Source organism: Colossoma macropomum, unplaced genomic scaffold (genome assembly GCF_904425465.1).
Source record: "Colossoma macropomum unplaced genomic scaffold, Colossoma_macropomum, whole genome shotgun sequence".
Lineage (NCBI taxonomy): Eukaryota > Metazoa > Chordata > Actinopteri > Characiformes > Serrasalmidae > Colossoma > Colossoma macropomum.
Window position 1 is genome coordinate 5,449,413 of NW_023494792.1, and position 23,885 is coordinate 5,473,297.

Below are 23,885 nucleotides of genomic sequence, written 5' to 3' on the forward strand. Positions count from 1 at the left end.
ATATATTATATTTTACAACATTGCTTACAGCCTACTTAGCCATTGAAATGCTGCTAGTTTCACAGAGCTGATGTTAGCAAACCTTACCTAAGATCAGTTAGTGTGCCATGCTATTGGTATGCTAGATTCACATTATTGCTTTATCTCAAATCATATCAGCATGTCTGTGACTGACTGCTGGAGAGTCAAACTTGATGGAGTCCCGTGGTGGTGTCCAAAGAAACAGATGAAAATGAAGCAATTAAAGTTGTTTATTAATCGTGGAACTGAACAATCAAATTGTGCTCTGTGAAAGTCACGTGTGATATTCTTCTTCTCCTTGACTTGTAAGGCATCTTGAAATAAAAAATATCGATTTATGAGTTCATAAAAATAAATAATGTTTATAAGGGTAAGTGCAAAAATGCATCTTTAAAAGTCAGTATATGGAAACAGCCTGGTTATAACCAGTCCATAAATGGCATATACGTAAGTGTACGCCCAACTACACCACTGGTTAAGAATACTCTCTTTTCTTCTCCTGAAAACGTTTTTAAGATACAAGGTTTTATTGTAATAGAGACGACAGCTATTTTTGATGCAATATTTTTCTTTCTTCATTCTTTTATCTATTGTTTTTTCTTTCTCTCTGAGGGCTAGTTGGGTCCAACAGTTTGCACTCCTGGATCCAATAGTGGGAAAAGGAGAGTGCAGATTTCATGACAAAGTGGAAGCATTAATATATAAAGTTTTGTAATATTAGATCTAATGCTTTATTGGTATTGATGAGACATTTTCTATCAGGATATTCATTGCTGGAGTGAGATCTGTGCTGGGCTAGATACCTGGAAGAAAGACAAATACAAGGCTATGTGGTGATCCTGAGCTGATGCAAATAGGACAATATAAAGATCAGTGTGCATTTCACGTGCTGGTGCACAATGTAAAGAGTTTTTCAGTTTATGAGGAGTGAGTGGTGTATTGTATGTAAATCATAATGATGTTATAATGTTTATATAATGTTTTCAGAACTCTTACATGTCCTAGTTATCACCAGGGATAGCATCCCTGCTGTTTGATATCGTTTGATATTGTTTTTCACTTATAGCATAAAAACAGGCAAAGTGTGAATTCTAAATTTTGAATTCATACCATAGTTGAGTTGTGTGTAGAAGATGAGGTTTTCTGTTATTATTTCAATGTGATAAAGAAGTGAAGTGCTCATAGTCATGTTTTGCGAAAGGAAAAAACATTCTTTATTAATTTTTTCTGATTGCTTGACATTAAAACAAAAGGGAAAAGTGCAAATGCAAACATGCCAATACAAAATGTCAATGTAATTCCTTACATAACTGTTACGCACTGTTATGTAATTACATGTGAATTATTCTATAATTATGCAATTATATTGAAGTAGCATAGCAGAAGGTCAGTGATAACTGTAGGTTTCTAAGAGTTTCGTTTTAAAGGAAGGAAAGAGAGAAAGAAAAAATAAAACGGGTAACCAGACCTGGCGCCAGAACTAAATCATGAGTGAAGCATCTGAAAGCCACTGGGTTGGGGGGGGGCACAGCCTACACATCACATCTTTATAATGCAGCTGCGTTTAAACCCTATGTTAACCCCCTAAAATCCCAGGCTTATTATATACTAAAGCTTATTATTCGGTAACTCCAGGGACTTCAGTGCAAACTGGCTGAGGTATTCTTAGGTTATAGGAGTGTGTAAAAAATTTGGTCATTTAAAGGGTTAATTGATGTAGAGGATGTAGAAATAATCGATGTAGATGTACAAAAAGCATGTACAAAAAGTAGTGGGTTTAGGGCATGTTGATTGGCTAATGGGGCATTGCCCCTTTTAATGCCCCCCTGAACTCAGGCCTGCTTTTAACTCATGTTTTATTTTATCTGTGCTGATCAATATTGTAGTTTGAGAAATTTCTCCTCCACTCTCTCTCTTTAGGAGCATATATCCCCCGCTGTACAGAAGATGGCTACTTTAAGGCTACACAGTGTCATGGCAGTACGGGGCAATGCTGGTGCGTTGACAAATATGGCAATGAGATTGCAGGGTCCAGAAAACAAGGCAACCCCATTTGCGGTAGGTTACATCCTCATACCCCCCAGTAACACACTCGAGTGATTACACTGCAATTGCTCCATTAAAGGACACAAAGCCATACACACAGGCCATAACATCATGTGCAGATTGCTGTAGGCAGTGCCCTTTGAGACACCCAGTGACATTATGGAATATAGGATGTCTTAGAGAAGCACATGAACTTGTGTGTATGTGTGACAGAGTGTGTGTGTGAGAGAGAGAGAGTGGGGGCACGCAGAAAATCTAGTGTGCTTGTTTTATGAGATATCTGAAAGCCCATAAGTCAAAACAGTGCTGTTTCGCCATGTCCCATCACAGTAAAAGACTATAATAGATAAATAATGCCATTCTCTCTTCCTGCTCTACTGGCTGTCCATTCATCTCCCTCACCCCATCTCATATCTGTCTAACAGCTGTTCCTCCAGCATCGACCCGTTTCACCACCCCTGACTTTGTGAATGTGTGTGTGTGTACGTGTTTGGGTATGCATGTGTTTGTGTACATATGTTTTCAAGACTGACTTTGTAGAAGACAATAGTGTGGAGTTCATTTCTGCCAAAGGTTTTAAATAAAATAATAAAAACCACAAACAAAATATTATGTATCAAAATGTATTATGTATCCAAAATATGTTGCAAGTACAAACAATGAGAGTTAAATCAAACTTAATTTTTCCAGAACAGTACTGCTTATTTTCTCTTATTCTGGTATAAATTTATTACTCCATATTACTCCTATTTGCTGATTTTGCTGATTTTTTGTGTGAAATTGCTCTTTTTTTGCTCCTGAATTTTTTCTTTTGCTTCTAACTTTTGACCCTTTTTAGCAGGGGGCATGTCTTAGAAGAAGGCGTTAACCTGTGCTCTCTATTGGTCAACTGATTTGAAGTGACAGGTCTTCAGGACACATAGCCACACCTACTCCATGAGCCGGAATCTGCCTGGAACATTATAAGGGTTGTCCAACATTATAAGTGTTGTTTGCCATATTTATTAATGCAGCACATTCTCTGGGTTGTGTGTTTACCTGTGTGAAATAAAAATGTTGGAAATTGAAATATATTAGGTTGACGTAGCTGCTGAAAAAAGCTGCCACTGTTCGGATTTGCAGCTGCTAGCGCTAACTAACCTAGCAGTGTCTGCTGAAGGGCTAACTAGGCGAGTTTTGCAGCTGTTTAAATCAATGTTTATTAACCCTGCTTCTGGATGCCACATGGTCTCAACTGTTCTTTACCTTAAAACACCTGATCCAACTCAAGTAATTACTGAGCCTTTCATGAGTGGAATCCGGTGTGTTGGGTCAGGAAATCATTGAATCTGTGTTGCTGTCAGTCGATGGAAATAATGTAGCACTGGCATAAATAGTAAAGAGTGGAAAATTTGACTGATTACTGCCAGCTACAAGTTACTGCTGCTGTGAGATCGCTGATAGGTGGCCATATTAAACACTACAAAAGGAAATAAAGTTGACATCATTGTTGGCCATTAACGTTTTGAGAGTTATGAAAGCTATTATGCCAGTCTTTCCTCATTTCTGTCCACAAAATGCCTGTTTAAAGAATGCTGTTGCTCCGAATCACTGTCTTCATATTAAGCACAGTGAACATGCAGTATAACCATAGATATTTAAGCCGTTTACTTTCGTTACCAGTATGGCAGGGGTGCACAGTCCTGGAGGAACCTGGCAGGTTGAATCAGGTGTGTTTAAGCAGGTAATTCACCAAAATGTGTGGACACCGGCCCTCCAGGTCTGTAGTTTTGCACCCCTGTGGTATGGCCAGCCTTGTCTGCCCTAGAGGACACTGCAAAGCTAGCTGTAACAGCTTCATTATGCCCAGAATACCAGTTATATCCTTTTATACAGGTCAACACAGGACTTATATGGATGTTACATTAATAATTTAAAAAGAATATGACAAATGTGCTCATAATCACAGATATGCCAGTACAACTCTGCACCCACAGCAGAACTCAGTATGACGTGTTCCACCATGTTGATTACGGTTCATGTTGAGTGGCTACATGTTTAACAGATCTGTCTCTCCAGATCAGTTGACCGACAGAGAGTTCAGGTGAACATAAGCAGAGTTTTTCTCTACAAGCACATTTTCATGCACAATTGTTACTTATTTGCTAAATGTAACATATTGGGGGAAAAAATTACATATGAATTATGTATAATATCAAATTATTATGTATATGTATATACACTACTGCTGCACATGCTTTCTGCATTTGCTTTTTCGATATTTAAATTTGTTTCCTGTAGAAATTTTTTTTCACATAGAAAATGAACAAAACACATAATTTTACTCTGGGTATTCAAACTTTTGCACACGACTGTATGTATTACATACTATGTATGTATTGCATACGACACTGTCTAAAAATAAACCTGTTTCTGTGTGTGTGTGTGTGTGTGTGTGTGTGTGTGTGTGTGTGTGTGTGTGTGACTAGAAGAGGATCAGGAGACTTCAGGGGATTTTGGAAGTGGAGGAGCTGTGATTCTCCTCGATGACCAAGAGGAAGAGGAGGCGGAGCCTCAGCAGCATGGCCGACGCAGACAGAAGGAGAAACGTGCTCGGCTCCGCCCCCGCGGGGCCATCGAGGATGACGAAGACGAAGAGGACGACAAAGAGGATGAAATGGGTTACGTCTGGTAGCTCCACCCCCTCATCTTCTGCTGGCCAACCAGGGACCCCCATTGAAATGCAAAGTTCTGAAGCCATTCCAACTCCACCAACCTGGACCTGCCCCTCAGAATATAAACTCCACCTCTAAACATCACCCCACCCACCAGAGCTCATTTACAGCCTGCTTTATCATCTTACTTGCATTTTCTTTTTCTTTCTCTTATCGTCTGATCTCTGTCCTTCTCTTCCCTCCTTCTGCATCTTCCTGTTTCAACAACATCAAACAGTTGAAATCAGCAAGGACTCATAACGATGCTATCGACTATGTTCTCAACCAACTGTTCTCTATCACTCTTCTACTAAAGCAGTGACCCTCTGTCAGCTAATTGGAAATGGCAACCACTTCTGATCTTATTCTCCAACATCTCTCTCTTTCTCTCTCTCTCTCTCTCTCTTTCTTCTCACCTTCTTTCCACTCGTTGTTAAACAGGAATCTGTAGCCCTCTTATTGTTCTCTGTCGAGCTTCTAGTGTGAAAATCTGAAGCCATCCGAGAGCTGTGGCTGTAAATATTTCTCTTTCTCTTAAGACAGATGAGGTGCCGTGTCCTCCTCTATTCTGTCTCCCTTCGTCCCAGAGTCTCCCACCCAGGCCTTCTAGAAGGTTCCTGAATATTTTAGAAGGTTTCTTCAAGAGTTATAGAATATCCCAGTAGATTCTGGTTGACAGAATTCCTATACTAGAAGGTGTGAAAGGAATTCCAGAGGGTTCTGGAGCATTCTGGAAGGTCTAGTGAGAACCTCAATGGGCCTATGCATGCTCCCCACTGTGGAGGCGAGAAGGTGATGTTTTTTTTTATTTGGTTGGTAGCTGATGAAAAGCCAATGAGTATAAGAAGCATTTTATTTTGTGATAATGCTGTCGTTTGCTGCCGCTCTGCTTTGTTCTGTCGCTGGATGGTTGCCACAGTGCTACCAAGAATCTGTGTATGTGTGTGTTTGTGTGTACGTCCTTCAGAAAACCTTCAGAGCATCAACTCCATAAGTAACGTTATCCAAAAATTACCCCAAGTTCTTGAAAGACCAACCATAATTCAAAAAGACATTTTTGCTCTAGAGTCATTAATCCTTTTATCCACTGCTATGCTAATTTAAAATATCCTCTGTCTTAGATTCTTATCGGTGTGTTAAAGAGAGGTTGTGACCACTTCCATCCGGGTGTGTGTACGTATGCTGTTCTGTGGAGTCCAGGTCCTGACAGACCATCGGGTTGTTTGACCTGACCTTTTCATAGCTCCACTAAAAGCTCTCTCACTCAGAAACAGAAAAAAAACGGAGGGCAAGAGAGAAACTCACTTCTGTTTCTTCGCTGACATGGTTGGTGCTTTTGTTAACCCCACTGAGATGCGTTTGTTGAAGAAATCACGCTTATCAAAGTGGAAGCAGCCACCATTTTATTTTGACAGTCCTTTCAGGAAAATTGCATCTACAAATGTTTCCCCCTACAGTCCTGCATCATAACCACTGTTTGTACAGAACTTACAGCTGCAGTTTTAAATTGAAATCTTAGGCCCCCCAGAAGATGTTCTTTTTTCTTTCTTTTTCAGTCTTTCTTCCTTTCTTCCATCATTTCTTCCATCATTTCTTTCTCTCTTTGCTTTTTCATCTCATTTTCTTTCACTCTGTCATGCAGTCATTCCAAGTCTATCACTAGGGCCATCTCTAGCCTTTTAGGGGCCCTCTTGCTAGTTGATGGACTGTAAAATTAGAATCTAACTATTACCACAAGCTGTCTAAATCATATCAACTTTTAACTGGCTAATGTGTGTATTGCTGGTGATTTGGTCCTCATTTGGGCTTTGATAAGTTACAGTTTGAATTACAGGTAACCTTCTCTGCTTTCTCAATCCAGGGGTCCATATCGTTTTCTTTTCTGGTTTTCGGCTCCAGATGTGTAAAATTTTTTTTTGAGACACAATTAACTAGTCAATCTTTAACCTCACTCGAGTATCTTAGACAGCCCAGTGGAACAGTATTAACTCGGAGGTTGTTAGACAGCCCCCTGGCTGCCTGTGTTGCTTATTAGGTAGAGCCAGCACCACTCTATCATGCAGTCAGAAGGCACATTATAGATGTACTTTTTACAGTGGTGGTGGATGGATATGCAGGTAGCCCTTCAACATTCAGTAGCCCTTTATCTTTCTTTCTTTTTTCATTCTTTTCTTTTTCATCCACATTAGAGCCATTCATGTGCTTTTCTTCCCTCTTTGGTCCCCTTTCTTACAATCCATCATATGGTAATAAGCTACAGTAGACCTTTTTATTTAGTACTCTCTTTAGTGGTGGCAGATGGATATGCAGCAGTAAGTCTGGTGACAAGTCAATCATAAAGTAGTTCTCTGAGTTTGTATTTGGTTTTCTTTCTTTCTTTCTCCATGTCTTTCTTTTTTTTTCTTTCTTTTTTCTGTACTCACTGTCTTTTTGTTCCACTTCATCATACAGTAATGAGCCACATTACCGCTGTTCATATTCTACCGTTTTTTAGTGGTGGCGGATGGATATGCAGCATTAAGTCTGGTGGCAAGTCGATCATTAAGTAGTCCTCTCTGATTTAAGGGGACGGGCTTGGAGCTGAAAGGCCGTTAAACGCAGGCCGTATGAAACAGACGTGAGCGAGCGCAGGGTTAAATAAAGCCGATTAGACTTGTCAGAAACACATGAGCTTAATCATGTTCCCCTCTCTGGCCTATGATCAGTGAAGAGACAGATTACAGCTCACTTCATTACTGATAGCGGCACTGACTGTCTGATTATATCACTTTAGTTCAGTTCAGGCTGTCTCTCTCTGTCTCACACACACACTCTGTCTCATGCACACACAGGTTTTTTCTCGTTAATGTGTCAACTCCTGTCAGCGGTGTTTTGTTTAGTCAGACTGATGCCCCTGAGAAATGTATCCTCATGTGTGTGTGAGTGTGTGCGTAAAGGGAGAAAGAAAGAGAGAGATAATAAATGATGATGATGCTGATGCTGATGATGATGATGATGATGATGATGATGATGATGTTGGTGATGATGTGGCCCATGATCACAGGGACAGGGGGATGATAGGTAATGAAAGCTGTTAGGCACCATGAAAGGAAACTGAATCTGGAGTCTCGCTCTCTCTCTCTGTTCAGTCATTCCTTGGTTTTACCTCTCTCTGCCTCACATCTCCCTCTCTGTGAGCTGCTTTCTTCTTGGATCGATCTCATTTTTCCCAAGTAACTGTGCTTGTAACATAATGCTGAAATGTTCAAAAACATGTAAGATACATAGATTTAAAATATCTCTCTATATGATATTTATGACTTTCAAAAAGCTGTGACTTTTTTTTTCTTTTCTCGTCAATCACTCACTCTTACTAGACCTTTCATTACCTATTTTTGACAACCTAAAGGCCGTTGCACACCAAACGAGATGTGAATTTAAAAAAAAAGTTAACACAAAACATTAAATATTCTAACAGTTTTTATGTTCACTTTCTGTTCACTTTCAGTGAAAACAGGCAGAATATCTTCAAGGGACAAAAGGACGTCCTCAGCTTCTCAAACAGTGACCTTAGGCAGATTATTTTTCCATTTTGGAAAAACAAAAAGAGCACCAAGAGTTTTACCACCTCATTCAGGAGCTGAAGCTTGATTAGCGCTTTGGTATATAGCTTGGATGTACATAACTCAATTTGAGCTGATATTGAAGCACCACACTGGACGAAACAGAGGGGGGGGGCGTTCAGATGACATTTTTTCAAACTCTCTCAAGCACACATACGTCATCCACAGCTGACCAATCAAAACTGAGGGTGTCTTCTCTCCAGTCCATCATCCAACATGTTTTCAAACACCCAGAACACTCAAAACAATGATTACCACAATCTGAACATGAAAACTAGTTTTCTGCTTATTTTTGTATATTGTCACTGTTGGAACAAAACCTTGTATCTCCAACATGTAAACTTTACAGGAGAAGGAAAAAAGTATTTTCTTGTTTTGTAATGAAGTAGTAATTTTGGACCATTTGTCTTGGTTCATTCGCTACGAAATTTTAACACAGTGCAAAGGGCAACTGGAGCTTTCAAACACTGAAAACAGTAAAAAAAAATGGCAAAAATGGAGATAGAAGATTTTTGGCCAACAGCAACGATATGTCAGTTTCAAAATGTTTATCCAGCATCTCAGTCTTTTGTATTGTCTCAAAACAATGTCTCATGTCCACTTACTTATCAGTCAATTGTGTTAACTCACCCCTAATAAGCACATCCTCCTTCTTTTTGCGTACGAGACACGACTGCCTCGTGGTTAAAATGGCATCATCTGAATGTCCCCTCATCCCTAATCTGTCTAAAAGTTCTAATTGCAGGGATACAGCCAATCGTGGTGGTTGCCATGCCAATGCAAGAGACAACAGTGATTGGTCAAGTGAGTTCATGTTGCCTGTGAAACTTTGCAAAAATTGAATAGAAGGTGTATAAAATAACACATTACATAACAATAAAATAACACATAAAACGTTGCTTAATGTAAATTACGTTTGGTGTGCAAGATACAGTTGCCCCCCAAAAAGTATTTGGACATTTTAACCATTGGTAAGTTACTTCATACAATGTTAAAACAATGATATTTGTTGCAGACGAAAACACTGTTAACACAACATCAAACTAATGGCAGACTCTGTGTGTGTAGAAAATCTGGAGAAGAATTCCAACCAGACTGCACTAAGACTACTGTAAACCACAGAGGTAGATACATCAAAGTCTGGGGCTGTTTTTCTTACTATGGTGTTGGTGAGCTTGTGGTCATTGATGTGATCATGAACTCAGAAGTGTACAAAGACATTTTGATGTAAAGAAGTCTGTAAAGAAACAATAACAATCTGAAACACTCCAGTCATCTCTTGATAGAAAATGTTTGTTTGAAATCAACACCACTTGGGTTGACATTTTATTTCCTCACACAATGAAATTAATCCATTTGTAAGTATGGCACAAATGTCCAAATGCCTTTTTAGGGCCACTTTGTGATCAATTACACATTTCTAAATTACTTTATTGACATCCTCTTGGTGTGTAAAGGCCTTAAGACTCCAATATTGATTTACTGATTGATGATTGGCCTACACACAAATACATATACACACAGAACTGCACACATGGTCCCAGAATTTGCCCTGTATGACCTCTAAATAACTGTATTATGGATGTTATGGACATTGTCACTGACTCGTTGACCTTTTCTGATGGAAACAGTGACCTTTGTTTGGTTCTCTTTGACCCTCTCCTCAATGCTTATGGTGTCTGATGCCTGGCCTGCTGTTGTATAAAGCTTGTTTTGGTTCGCTGTTGTAAAAAGGCTCAGTAATCACCTCTTTAAAGCACACACACGCACTCACAGACAACAGTACTGCTAACGCTACTGCAGATACCACTGATACAAAGAGTACAGTCAATGGCCATATTTGCAAGAGTCTCCTTTGTTAATTCTCTATATTTTTTACTTTGTAAAGATGAAAATAATGAAAACAGAGGGAAAAAATAATGAAGAGTACTAATATGATGATGTAATATAATACAGTAGTGTGGCTTTGTCCATTTGCATTGCAGAGATTGAGTGTATAAGTCCCCTGTAGTCCTAACTGTAGTGTAGGTCCCCCCTCATCTCTCTCACTCTCTCTCTCTCTCTCTCTCTGTCTCTCTGTCTCTCTCTCTCTCACTCTATCTCTGTCTCTCTCTCTCTCTCTGTCTCTCTGTCTCTCTCTCTCTCTCTCTCTCTCTCTCTCTCTCCCTCTCTCTCGCTCTCTCTCTTTATGTACTAGTGTTTTATGCCTGTCTTCTTTCTTCCCACCCTTTATCCTCTGCCCTTTCCCTGATCGAGTCCCACTGGAATGTTGATGTTCTGGGCTGAATTATTTTCTGATTGTTCTGTTTCTTGTTTTGGTTTAGTTTTCGGTTCTTTTCTTTTTTAGAGTTTCTTTTTTTCTCTCTCTCTTCTCCTTTTGAATTTTATCTGTAAAACGGTTCCATGGGAAAATGTTTGTCTGAATAAATCTGAAGTCTGTCCTTGTCCACTTCCTGTCCGCCTCTTGTCTTCTTTCCCTTACCTTTCACAATGAATTAGCCTGGCTATAATTTTCAATAACGGCTTTTCATCAACCATCAGTAATGAGCCGGTGATGGATTTGCTTGGTAAGACCTTTTTAATCTGTGGAGAGTTTGGTACAAATCATGTTTGAGTAATTATAGCCATGTTTACAGCACAAGGATCTGAATGAGCTGTCTGTGAAGTGAAATTTATAAGAAGGGTCCTGACCAAAGGTACATTTGCTTGTAGGCAATTCAGTCTTAATTTTAAAAGGCCCTTATATTTAAAAAAAAGGCATATTCTTTGCTTTTCCTTCCATTAGCCAAAAGTTGTACAGTGTAAACATTTTGAATGTTTCAATACATATTTTTGAGTAAATAATTGCTGTGATGTTGCAACCATAAACACATTTGCATATGATCACAGTTTCAGCCTACAGCAGTTTAGCTGTCCACTTTGAAGTGATAAGGATTGTTGCTACTGTACACAATCTGTAGCAGAGTTATTAGACTGGAATATGTGGGGAAATGCATTAAACATTCTGCTGTTCCTGGTTCTCAGGAAACAAATTGATCATTGCAGCATTCTAAAGGACCCAGATGTACAAAAGGAAAGGCTGAGGTTTATTGTTTTTATCTTTCAGGATTTCAGTCTGAACTTAGCAGTTTGTTTAATATATTTAAGCCCATACTGTTTTTTAAACATGGTGTGCCTCTTTTCACTTGAGAAGGTCAGCCAATCAGAGTAGAGATCATTTATATCATTTAGTCTTAAAGGTACACTAACACAGCCTGTTTAAGCCCTTAAAGAGTCTGTGTGTTTGCCTACACTTCAATTCCTCACATTCATAACTACATACTAATACTTACGTATTTGATTTATAATAGTTATAATATATATAAATATATATAATAATAATTTGTAGGAACTACTGAGTAGTACTTACTGGACAATTTATAGTAGTTACCGAATAATTCATAATAGTTATTGAACAATGTATAGTATTTACTGAATTACTCATAGTAGTTGCCAAATAATAAACTTGAAGACACATAAATAAATAAATAAATAAATAATTTAAAGAACATATTGAAGGTTTATTAAGGTATGTATTAGTGTAAAATTTGCAACATTTAATGGGTTTTAAGTATTGTCATGTGACTTCTGGAGTTCACTTCAGGAGTTTACTTCAGAGCTAACATGCTTTATTGGCAGCTTAAAACCTAACCTTTGCTGAACCATCCAAGTCTCTGTCCACTTGAAAAGTTAATGTGCAGGTTATTCTGCCAAGTTTAGTACTGTTTTAAAAGTGTTATCTGTGCAGCTTGGAGACCTCTCTGGTGGAAATGTGTAATTGCATGCAATGTGCAGAAGATCATTTTGTAATGTTGGTTGTGCATCTGATGATTGTGAGCACACTGCACTCTCAGAAATAAAGGTACAAAACAGTCACTGGGGTGGTCCCCTCAAGGGTACATAGTCAGGGAACATAATTTTACCATAATCCACTGAAATTATATTTTCTAAGTTGTATTGACTCCACACACCCCGTCTCATCTCCAGGCTTTTTATTTGATTGTTCTGTTTTAAAACATTAGGTTATGAAAATGTACAAATACGTACTTTTTGCCTGGAAAAACTTATTTCTACACAATTAATTTAGATACTTAATAATTAATAATAATAGATAATTAATTTAGATACACAATTGGACCTTAAAACCACAGTTGTACCTTTGAGGGAACATTTACATTGTTTGTACCTTGATGAAAGAAAAATGTACCTGCACAGAACCTTTATTACTAACAGTGTAGAAGTGTATTCAAAGAGAACTGTGGAAACTTGGTGAAGGGCATGTCACCTGAGGACATGAGTAATTTTTTACTATTGTCATCATATTTTCATTGGTATAATGTTGCTTTTGCATTTGAGACAAACATCAAGCCGGATTTTCTTTTGGAGGCTGTGCTTGTGATGTTGATATGTAAAGATTTGACAAAATGACCTGACAACTTTTAAATTATTATTTCAGGCTTTACAGGGTGACTTGCAGCAGTGCACGCTCACCATATTTTCATCTGTTTTTGTCTCCTGACTCAGTAATGTTACTTCTATCAAAAAATAAATAAATAAATAAACACAGCTTTAAGTAAACCAAGTAAGTAGGCAAACCCACCCCAAGCCTAGAGTGGTGGAAATTTAAAAAAAAATCCATTAATTTTGCTGTAATCCATTTGTTGAAGTGATTACATCATTTATGTATTATTTGAATATAACTTAATTTGAACATATATTTTTAATACCAGAAAAGATCAGGAGCTGCTAAAAAATGTTCAGGGCTTAATCACGGCCGTTACTCATGGGTTTAATTTTACAGGATAAAGAGTGAGGTTCTAAACAGTTATATAAAATTTATTCCAACTGTTTTTAGTAGATAAACCCACACAAATATTATAAGCAGATTTTGGAGAAAAACAATAAAGTGCAAGAAAAACAGAATGTGGACCCTTTAACCTGAACCGGTCGTCCATCAGAGCCCCTCCTTCTGAATGTCAGTGATGATCGCCATATGCTCGCACATTGATCTTTTGTGAAGGTAACACACATGTCTGATGCCTATCATTTCTTCATGGCCTTTCATGCTAGCAGAAGAGTGATCTGGCGCTGTGCCTCCTCTTTCATCTTAATGCGTTATTACTGTTTTCCATTGGCTCGAGCCCCCAGATCAGTCATAGCTAATGCGCTCAAACTAGACACGCGCCGCCCGATCTTTTCTCTTCATTTGATAAGCTTTATTCATCCATTGATTTCAGAGGACTGACTTTATGGGCTTTGATTCATGAGGCTGGTGGTAAAATCAATTATTTCGTAAGTCACTCATTCTCTTCCTTTCTTCTCCCAAGCCCCTGCCCCTATTTATCTCACCCTGTCTCTCTCTCTCTCTCTCCTCTGTTTTCCTATTCTCCCTAGTGCTCTCTCATCCTCTCTATCTCCTTCTCCCATTCTCTGTTTGTCCCATGTGCTGCCTCACTCTTTCTTTTCCCACTCACACATTGCTGCATTCCCTCCTCTTCCTCCTTCACACCACTTAGAAAGCTCTAACAGGTATTGTTGCCAGGGGTGTTCTAGAATGCTCCCTCCATTCCAGAGCTGTTTATTGATCTGGGATTCTCTGCACTCCTCTGTCACTTAATGGCCATCTCACCTCCCGACAAAAGCAGCCAAGTGCAGACAGCAGCGCTGGAGTCTTTTATTTTTTTCTTAAAGGCGGTGGCTGGGGGATTCCCACCATCTGGAACGCTTAAAATGCCTGTTTTCAGCATGTCACTTTTTTCCGGCTTTCAGACCCTGTCAGAAAATAAAGAGACGTTTAAAGCATCCCTGTGTGAGCGGCAGATAGATGAGGCATATGCCAGTGCTTTTCTCCAGAGAAAGACACGGCAATTATTATCAGTCTCCTTTATTTAGCTATTATTAGCCATTATCTTATGACTGGCTGAGAGAAAGAAAGGATACTACAGAGGAAAATAATTAGGCCTGGTTTCTTTTAATACAGTAACTGATGCGATACTTCATCACACACAGTTTTTAATACAAAGACAAATGTTGTCTTTCTTTAGTTGTGTCCAGATGTCTAAAAGATCAGAATACATCATTGCCTTCTCAGCTGTAGAGGAGAATATTGACCATTTAAATGCACAGGACCTGTCAGCGGCCCGAGGTTTCCATTCTTCACTCTTAACTTAAGAATAACTCGCCTTGATTTCCATGCAATTACTGAATAATAAGCCTTGAGAAGTAATAAGCCTGGAATTTTAACTTCTTAAATTCCAAGGCTTATTAGATCCCAGAGCTTTTTCCTCAGTAACTACATGGACTACAATGTGAATTGCCAGTTACAGAAGTTCTAAAAGTGTGAAATCAGATTTATATAACAGCAGCAATGAACTTACCTTCGGGTGGATAACGCAGCTAGCGCTGCACTGGTCCAACAGGATTTTGTACACATCCAAAAACAAGAACTGACCCAAACATGAACCAACTGAACTTACAGTTCTAGTTGTAGTTAGTGTGCAAAATACCTGCTGGTATTCAGGGGGTTCTATGTTGGCAGCCATAACTCACTCTCCAAAGTGGCGCTGATTCTAGCTTCAATGGTGACAAAATGTTTGGTTTCTTTTTTTGCTCTTTCTTTTGTTCTGCTATTGCAATAACTGCAATTCTTCCTGGGGTCCAGTACACATACTATACATTACAAAATAGAGCAATAACAATCAACAAAACAAGTCATACAAAACACAGGTAAAAATAAAAGAAAAACAAAAAGAAACTGAGAGAAAACAAAACACATAAAAAACAGTGGCGCAATTTAAAACAAAAAAATAAAAGATGATTAAAAACAGGTAAGTTATTTTGTCTTCAATTTGATAAATAAGTGACAATTCACTCTTTTCAGGTATCCCAGGCAAAGCTACAGTTGATCTATAGACAGTTAGACAGTTAGTCTATGAAGGCCCAACTGAGTGAGCCAATTTGCTACAGTACCACCCTGAGGCAGACCAGAGCTGCAGCCCTTGTTAGTTAAGAATACCAAAGACAGAAGTTTGTAAGTTGTAGGTGAAGCAGCCAAACAATGACTTTTACCTGAATTTGTATTTGAGCATCTATATGTCCCTAACAGACAGCATAATGTTGTTAGAAGTTTATTTTCAGGAACCCCCCAGAATTTTGATTTTGAGACTTTCAGTGGTCCAATAGGTTAATTAGGGGTTCCTGGACCCCCCCAGAACCCCCTGTATTTCACACCTTGGGTGTATTTGATTTTCTATCCACTCAAAAGACAACTAGAGCTATTTGTATTAATCACAATTAATGGTTTAATGGTCTTTTTGATCATTTTTTGTCACTCAAAGCAGGGTTCTCCAAATCCAGTTCTGGAGGGCTGGTATCCAGCACAGTTTGATAATTTCCCTGCTCAAACACATCTGATTCAACTCATCTGCTAATTGCCAGGTTTAGTGGGTTTATTTGAGTGGGGGAAGTACTGAGCTGTGCTGGACTCAGGCCCTCCAGGACCGGATTTGGAGAACCCTGCTCTAAAGCATCTAACTTGGCTAATTAGCTACACTGCTTGCCAATCAGCTTATTGGCTGATATGAAAAGATATACTGCACTATTCTGTGCACGCACTCACACAAGTGTCTGCATTTACACAGAATCATGTGTAGAATCAAATAAAGCTTCAATTTTTCTCTGTCAAGTATTAAAGACATAACACTTTTGCTATGGCCACCAGCATAAATCCTATCAGCATTAACTTCTTAACTAGCTTATGTCACCTTAAGTCAAACTCTCTACAAAATAATAATTAAAAAAATCACAATTTATACATCATCAGACCATCTGTACATTCTAGTTCACTTATTGGTCATGTCTTATTGATGGGCAACTTCATCTTAATCTGGAAGGTTGAAGGATTCCTTGAATTGTTGTTGGTTTCAGCTACAAGAGTGTTACCAAAGACAGAGGATCCCTCAGAGAGATAGCAGCTCTACCTGCTTGTGAAAGCTGGAAAAGGGGAAACAATTTAATAAACTTCATTACATACTTGGGTACATTTGAGATTAAACCTTACACAACAAGATTGTACCATTACTGCCAATGTTTTGTCTGTTATGTTTGAATGTATTTTAAATTGTGCCATAAATTGAGCTGCTCCCATGCTAACTAGACGTTCTTCATCTGTTATCCAAGTTCAAAGTACAGCCAACCTTCACGTTTACAAACTGATTTAGTCCATAGAAGTTTGGACTAAATGGCTGCTCCTGACAGTTTAAAGTAGGGCTGCCCAAAATGTGGCTTATTCATTTGGCCCACCAGAAAGTTATCTTAATCCCACCTCCTAACCAAATCAGAGAACAAACATATTTTTATACTGTATGTAACTTTCATTTACTATATGGATCATTCTTATTTATTTTATCTTACTTTATTCTTATTTATCTTTACATTTTTATTTTAGTAACAAAATATATTGTAATGTTCTAAAATATATCAAATTGAAATATACATGTCTTCTTAATTTGGAGGCTGTTTTTCTTATATTTTTTTAAATATTTTTTTATATATTTTTTGTATATATATATATATATTTTTGTTTGTTTATTTGTTTGTTTGGTGGGTGGGTTGGTTGGTTGGTTGGTTGGTTGGTTGGTTGGTTGTTTTGTTTTTGGCCCTTAGTCCACCATAAATGTTGGACTTTGACTTTTCAGAACAAAAAAAGTTTGGGACGTCTGATGTAAGGGTTTAAGGGCTTAACATTAGCTTGACCTACATTTACCTGTTTAACATATGTGAATAATGACTGACATTCAGCTTGTCTAACTTGTGACAGGTCTAAATGTGGCAAACACTGTCAGTGGCTCAAGGCTTAAAAAATCTGCTGTTTTAATTATTAGTGACACAAAATGCTATTATTAGCAGTTATGTGAAAGAAAAGTTACTACAAAGGAAAATAATTAGGCCTCGTTCTTTTTATACAGTAATTGATGCAGTACTTCATAAGACAGTGTTTAACAAAAAGTCAAACTGTGTTTAAATGCCATTTTGATTTTGTCTCTGTTGTTGGCTTTTCAGCTATAGAGGAGAATATTAACATGTGCTTGGCCTACATTTACATTTACCTGTACAAGTGTGTAACATTCGACCTGACAGTTCTAAATAGGACAAACACCCTCCTGATCACAAGGCCTGAAAAGCTGTTGGTTACATTTTTAATAATACAATGCGCTTCGTTGGCAATCTTTTATGAAAGGCAGAAGGAAAGAAAAGATACTACCGAGGGGATAACTGGGCACCCCCTTTCGTTGTACAGGGATGCACTGCTTCTCTAGCCAGTATTAAAAAAAAATAAATAATAGATCAATAGAAAAAATAACAAATTTTCCCTTATTTTTTAAACGATGATGTAGAATGTGCACACTGTTAAAGTTTTCAGTATACCATTCACTCCCCAGTCCATACAGTCCATATATAGAAACTATGTCAGAAAAACAGCCTATTACAAATTAAACAATTCTAAAAATTATATAATAAATAAACTATTTTAGTGATGTTCTGAAAACTAACTCATTTATATGTGAGTTTACTCAGTTTATGAGTTTTATATATGAGTTTTTACATCATTTTAGCTTTACTGTCGCGCTTCCGGGTTCTCCTCCCTTGCCTAATACTCTCCAGGACTCCAATTCCCATGATTCCAATCCTGATGATGTCACTCCTTCCACCAATCACACACAGCTTCCTCGTTCTCAGTCACCTGAGTATTAATGCAATTCACCTGTGTTTGTTTGTCCCAGGCTTTAAATAGTTTCTGGTTCATTCTCCTCATTGCAAGGTATTGCTCTTCACTGGACTACTGAGCGTTTCTCTACTGGTTTCCTGACTTGTGTATCGGACCCTTTGCCTGTTTTTTGGATTGTGTTTTTGTGTTTGCCCTTTTGCTCTGGTTGCTTGTGCATTCTGTATCTTCTGGTTTTTTGACTTTTTGCAAGGCTTTTGGATTCTGATTTTGGTTTTGCCCTGAAACTGTCTGACCATCTTACTAATCTCTCATTAAACCACTTCCTTTTTAAGATCCGCAAACGTCTTTCTGTGCTTGTGCAGCATTACATCCACTCATTTGCATTAAAGTTATAAGGGGTGTTTCAGCCTAGACTGCTCGTTTAATATGGTTCAATAATCAATAAGTAATCAATAAGAACAGATCTCATTTACACATAGACTATATGGCCAAAATATGTGGACTTCTAATTATTAAATTCAAGTGTTTCAACACTCTCTGCTGTAGAAGTATATAAAATCCAGCACATAGCCATGCAATCTCCATAGACAACCATTAAATTGTGATGTACTGAATAGATCAGTGACTTTAAACACGATAAGTCAGTTCATGAAATTTCTGCCCTGAAAGATCTACCCCAGTCAACTGTAGATGTTATTTTTGTGAAAAAGAGCACATAGAAGCAACAACAGCTCAGCCATGAAGCAGGACCTAAATGCATAGAGTCAGCAGTAAAGTTTGGTGGAGAAGGGATGATGGTCTGGGGCTATTTTTCAGGCCTTTAGTTCCATTAAAGGGTGATGTTAATGCTACAATATACAAAGACAATTATATGCTTCCAACTTTGTGGCACTGCGAAAGAAACTCCAGTGGCCTGCTTAGACCTGAATTGAAACATTGATGGTGCATCAGTGCCTGAGCTCACTAATATTATTTGACTGAATGGATACAAGTTCCCACAGACATGCTCCAAAATCTTGTGGAAAGCCTTCCAAGAAGAGTGGAGGCTGTTATAGCTGAAAAGGGGGCGCCAACACTTTATTAAGGCTCATAGCTTTGGAACAGGATGTCCAACAAGCTCATATAGGTGTAATGCTCTGTCCAGATACTTTTGGCCATATAGTATATCAGTCTTGATGGCACAGTAACAAAAACAGCCTGTTTAATTCTATGAGATAAAGAGAGGTTGGAAAGCCATCATGTAAATTATGCCAATGTTTGGTGCCTAGAACCAAACAAACATTATAAGAGAACCTTAGCAGAGAAAAATAAAATCCAAGAATAACATCTTCATTCAGTTTCTCCTGATGTTTAAGAGCCAAGAAAACCATTGGCTATTTAAAAAACATCATGAAAGCAAGAACATTAATATGAACTTGGCCTACGTTCACCTCTTTAACAGGTGTGTAATATGATTGGCTGATTCAACCTGACATTTCTAAATAGGGCATAAGCCCCCAGTGGCTTTGAAAAACTTTGTATTCAGATCACCATCCCCTCATGTCTGACCTTTATTGCATAAACCACACACACACATATACACACACACAAAGGGAATTCCACCTCTTTAAATGGAGCAGTGTTAGTCTGATCTGGTGTGTTAATAAAGTGTGAGTGCCCCCCCCTTCTGTCCGTCTCTAAAGCACGGTGTTATATTTATGACTTTGCGGCTCTTAAATTCTTCATTAATCCACTTAATATTTCAGAGCGGGAGCATAAAGCCTCGCTCTATCTCTCTCAGGGAGGAGAGGAGAGGAGAGAGCGATGTGATGAGAATGCTACTGTGGAGATTAGAGTGAAGAATGAACGAGGGAGAGAAAAAAGAATAAGTGAGTGACAAACTAAAGCAGCGCACGGAGAGGCAGTGACAAATGCTGGCACGCGCTCAGAGCAGCCGCTGGGAATGAGGAAATTGTCCGCATTGGAGCTGCTATCTCATCAGCACTCATGCTTGCTCGCTTTCTCACGCACAGTGTGTTTGTATGTCATTAGTACTGAAATTGCCCTAGTCCGTATCTGGTAGTATGACTGAACTACAGTATTAATGCCCTGGAATGTTGAGCAAACCAGTTTATAACCTGAGAACATTCTGTTCAAGTGTAACTTAGCACTGCCCAACAAAATTCCCCACAGTGGTCTGACAAAATTTTGTCTGAATCTGAATGTAGTCCAACAAAATTCTGTCTGAACTCAACTGTGGTCCAAAAAAAAGTTTGCCTGAACCCGACTGTAAGATTTTTGACAACACTGAAAAAAACCTGAATCCAAATGCAACCCAATAAATTTCTGTCTGAACCCCACTGTAGTTCAACAAAAATTTGACTGAACCTGAATATAGTCCAACAAATTCCTGTTGAACCTCAATATATCCCACCAAAATTCTGTCTGAGCGTGAAATTCTTGACTACATCCTAACAAAACGTTCTATACCTAAAAATATTTTGTCTAAAGACAACTGTAACTTCCATCAAAATTCTGTTCAAACTTGGCTGTAGCCCGCAGTAGTCTGAATCCCACAGTAGTCCGACATAATTAAATTTGAACCCAGCTGTACCCCATTAAAATTCTATCTGAACAAAACCGTAGCCCGATAAAATTCTGTCTAAAATCAATTGTAGCCATATAAAATTCCATCCTCTGTCCGAACCCTACTGTAGTCCAAAAGAAATTCAGTTTGAACCCAACTGAAGTCCAACAAAATTCTGTCAGAACCTGAATGTAGTCCAACAAAATTCTGTCTCAACCCAACTGTAGTCCAACAAAATTCTGTCTGAACTCGACTGTAGTCCAACAAAATTGTCTGAACTCGACTGTAGTCCAACAAAATTCTGTCTCAAACCAACTGTAGTCCAACAAAATTCTGTCTCAACCCAACTGTAGTCCAACAAAACTCTGTCTGAACCCGACTGTAGTCCAACAAAATTCTGTCTCAAACCAACTGTAGTCCAACAAACTCTGTCTGAACCTGACTGTAGTCCAACAAAATTCTGTCTGAACCCCACTGTAGTCCAACAAAATTCTGTCTGAACCCGACTGTAGTCCAACAAAACTCTCTCTGAACCCGACTGTAGTCCAACAAAACTCTGTCTGAACCCGACTGGAGTCCAACAAAACTCTATCTGAACCCGACTGTATTCCAACAAAATTCTGTCTGAATTCGACTGCAGTCCAACCAATTTCTGTCTGAACCCGACTGTAGTCCAACAAAAAACTGTTTAAACCCGAAGGTAGTCCAACAAAATTCTGTCAGAGCCCAAGTGTAGTCTGACAAGTCTATCAGAACCTGACTGTAGCCTGACACATATGTTCCCATCTGTACTCTGACAAAATTCTGTCTGAACCTGACTGTAGTCCAACAAAATTCTTCCCGAACCATCTGTACTGACTGACAAAATTAGTTTTTGACAAATATTTAAGAAATTATGTCTGAACTCATGTGAACCTGATGTGAATAGTCAGGTTCCATCAGATTCAGACAAATATTTGAAGCTCCAGACTGAACATGGGGTCTGTTTTAACACACAGTGTGTCCTGCTCAGTCTTTAAGGGACAGTGTAATGGTGAGGTATGTTCATTTACAGTGTACAGCGCTGATTTTTCTTTGCTTTTCTTCAGATAGTTTAAGCAGTACTGACAGAACACTCAAAAGTGTGTGTGTGTGTGTGTGAGAGAGTATGTGTGGGACAGAGAAAGAGAGAGAGAGAGAGAGAATAAACGGCTCTCTAGGAGGAAGAGGAGATAAGATATAGAATGGGAAAATTAATATTTCATGTAGACAATTTATTACCCATGCATATTTTTTTCACACATCTGGTTAATAGATAGTAGAAGAGAATTGCCCTTCAACAACCCTTTAGACACACACATATACACACATACACAAACTCTCACTCTCTCTGTCCCTTGTCCCCTTCAGTCTACTCAGCAGATGGCCACAGATGGAGAATGAAGCAAGGGGGACTTGATGACACTTATATGCGTGTGTGTGCATGTTGGTATTGACGACCTCCTACCTGGCCAAGGTGATCTCTTTGTTAACTCCAATGAATCGTTTCTTCCACTTAAAGCATTTAAAGCTGGCAAACTGATGTTCATGTTAATTCAAATACAGCTGTAGCACTTACCTCTGCATGCCAGTGGAGAGAACTGGCAGAACGAAAATGCCATATTCAGTGTTGATAGCAGTGATTACCTTACTATTTACCATTTACATTACATTACTTACCACACACAGGCATATGCAGAAGATTGGGTCTAATGACATCTTATTGATTCTGTGAAAATAAGTGAAGAAAGGTGAACACATCCTCTACAGAGAACACACTTCCACACATTTTAATGCACAATTACGGTTTATTTGCTGTATTAAAGATATTGGTAAAAACTAAAACCTTAAATAGGGCCTATGCAAAAGTTCATGCACATTTTTCATTTGTGTTTTATGTTAAATCACATATTTGTCCATTATGTTAATCTCAGCAAATTCATATAAATTGTGCATGCAAATTTCCAGAAAAATGCCATATTTCAATTCTCTGCAGAAGACATGTCAACTTTTCACCTAGAAAATCAACAAAAGAAGCAATTTGACCAAGGGTGTTTATAACTTTTGCATACGATTGTGGGTGCATTTTGTAGTTCCACAACTGCAGATTGTAGTTCACTTGTAGTTCACCAGTGATGAGGTGTCATGTGGGTTGTGGATCATTCTCAGCACTGCAGTGACACAGACATGGTAGTGGCATGTTAGTGTGAGTCCACTTACTGTCCACTCTATCAGACACACACATAATTAGTCCATAGGATGCTGTTGGCTGGATATTTTTGGTCGATGGAATATTCTCCGTCCAGCAGTGACACTGAGGTATTTAAAAACTCCAGCACTGCTGTGTCTGATCCACTCTCACCAGCACAACACACACTAACACACCACCACCATGTCAGTGTCACTGCAGTGCTAAGAATGACCCACCACCCAAATAATATCTGCTCTGTGGTGGTCCTGTGGGGGCCCTGACCACTGAAGAACAGGGTAAAAGGGGGCTAACAAAGTAAGCAGAGAAACAGATGGACTACAGTCTGTAATTGTAGAACTACAAAGTGCACATATATGGTACAAGGAGCTGATAATATGGACAGTGAGCATAGATACAAGATAGATACCCATCTACCTACCTAATAAACTCAATAAAGTGACCAGTAGCCACACCACAAATACATAATTTATTTTAGTAAGATATTAATATGAGTACATATTTAATTCATATTAGTAGTCAGTTTAATGGGGTTTAAAATTAACTTTGTGTATTATGTCAACATGTGCTGTTGCTGTCATGACAAAAGCTTATATCTTAAAAACGATGAAAGAAACATCCTTAACTTTAAAAAAAACATTAATGTAATGATATTTTATTCCAAGCGCAACGGACCATTTCTATTGTTCTATACATCATAAAATGTTCATACAACATTAAAGGGGAGCTGGCATTTGCAAATTATGTAAAAATAAATTAATTAATTAATTAAGTAATTAATTTTTGAAAGGCCAGTGATAATATACAATTATATGTGAAAGTTTGGACACCCTTGTCTAATTACACATTCTGTTTGTTTTCTAAGTGAAAGGAAATGAACATAACCTCTGCAAGAATCAAACTTCAATATGACATATTTCTGACAATTCTCTGCATAATTATTATTTCTTCACTGAATTTAACA

General features: G+C 38.3%; 1 protein-coding gene across 1 annotated transcript in view; it reads left to right on the forward strand.

Moving 5' to 3' along the window:
* Positions 1 to 4,913, forward strand: part of spock1 (SPARC (osteonectin), cwcv and kazal like domains proteoglycan 1) — a 363,926-nt gene extending 359,013 nt beyond the window's left edge. Inside the window, exons 13-14 of the mRNA XM_036577816.1 lie at positions 1,942 to 2,079; positions 4,536 to 4,913. Of these exons, the coding sequence (XP_036433709.1) occupies positions 1,942 to 2,079; positions 4,536 to 4,741 (344 nt within the window). The 3' untranslated portion in view covers positions 4,742 to 4,913. The remainder of the gene's footprint in view (positions 1 to 1,941; positions 2,080 to 4,535) is intronic.
* The last annotated feature ends 18,972 nt before the right edge of the window (positions 4,914 to 23,885 follow it).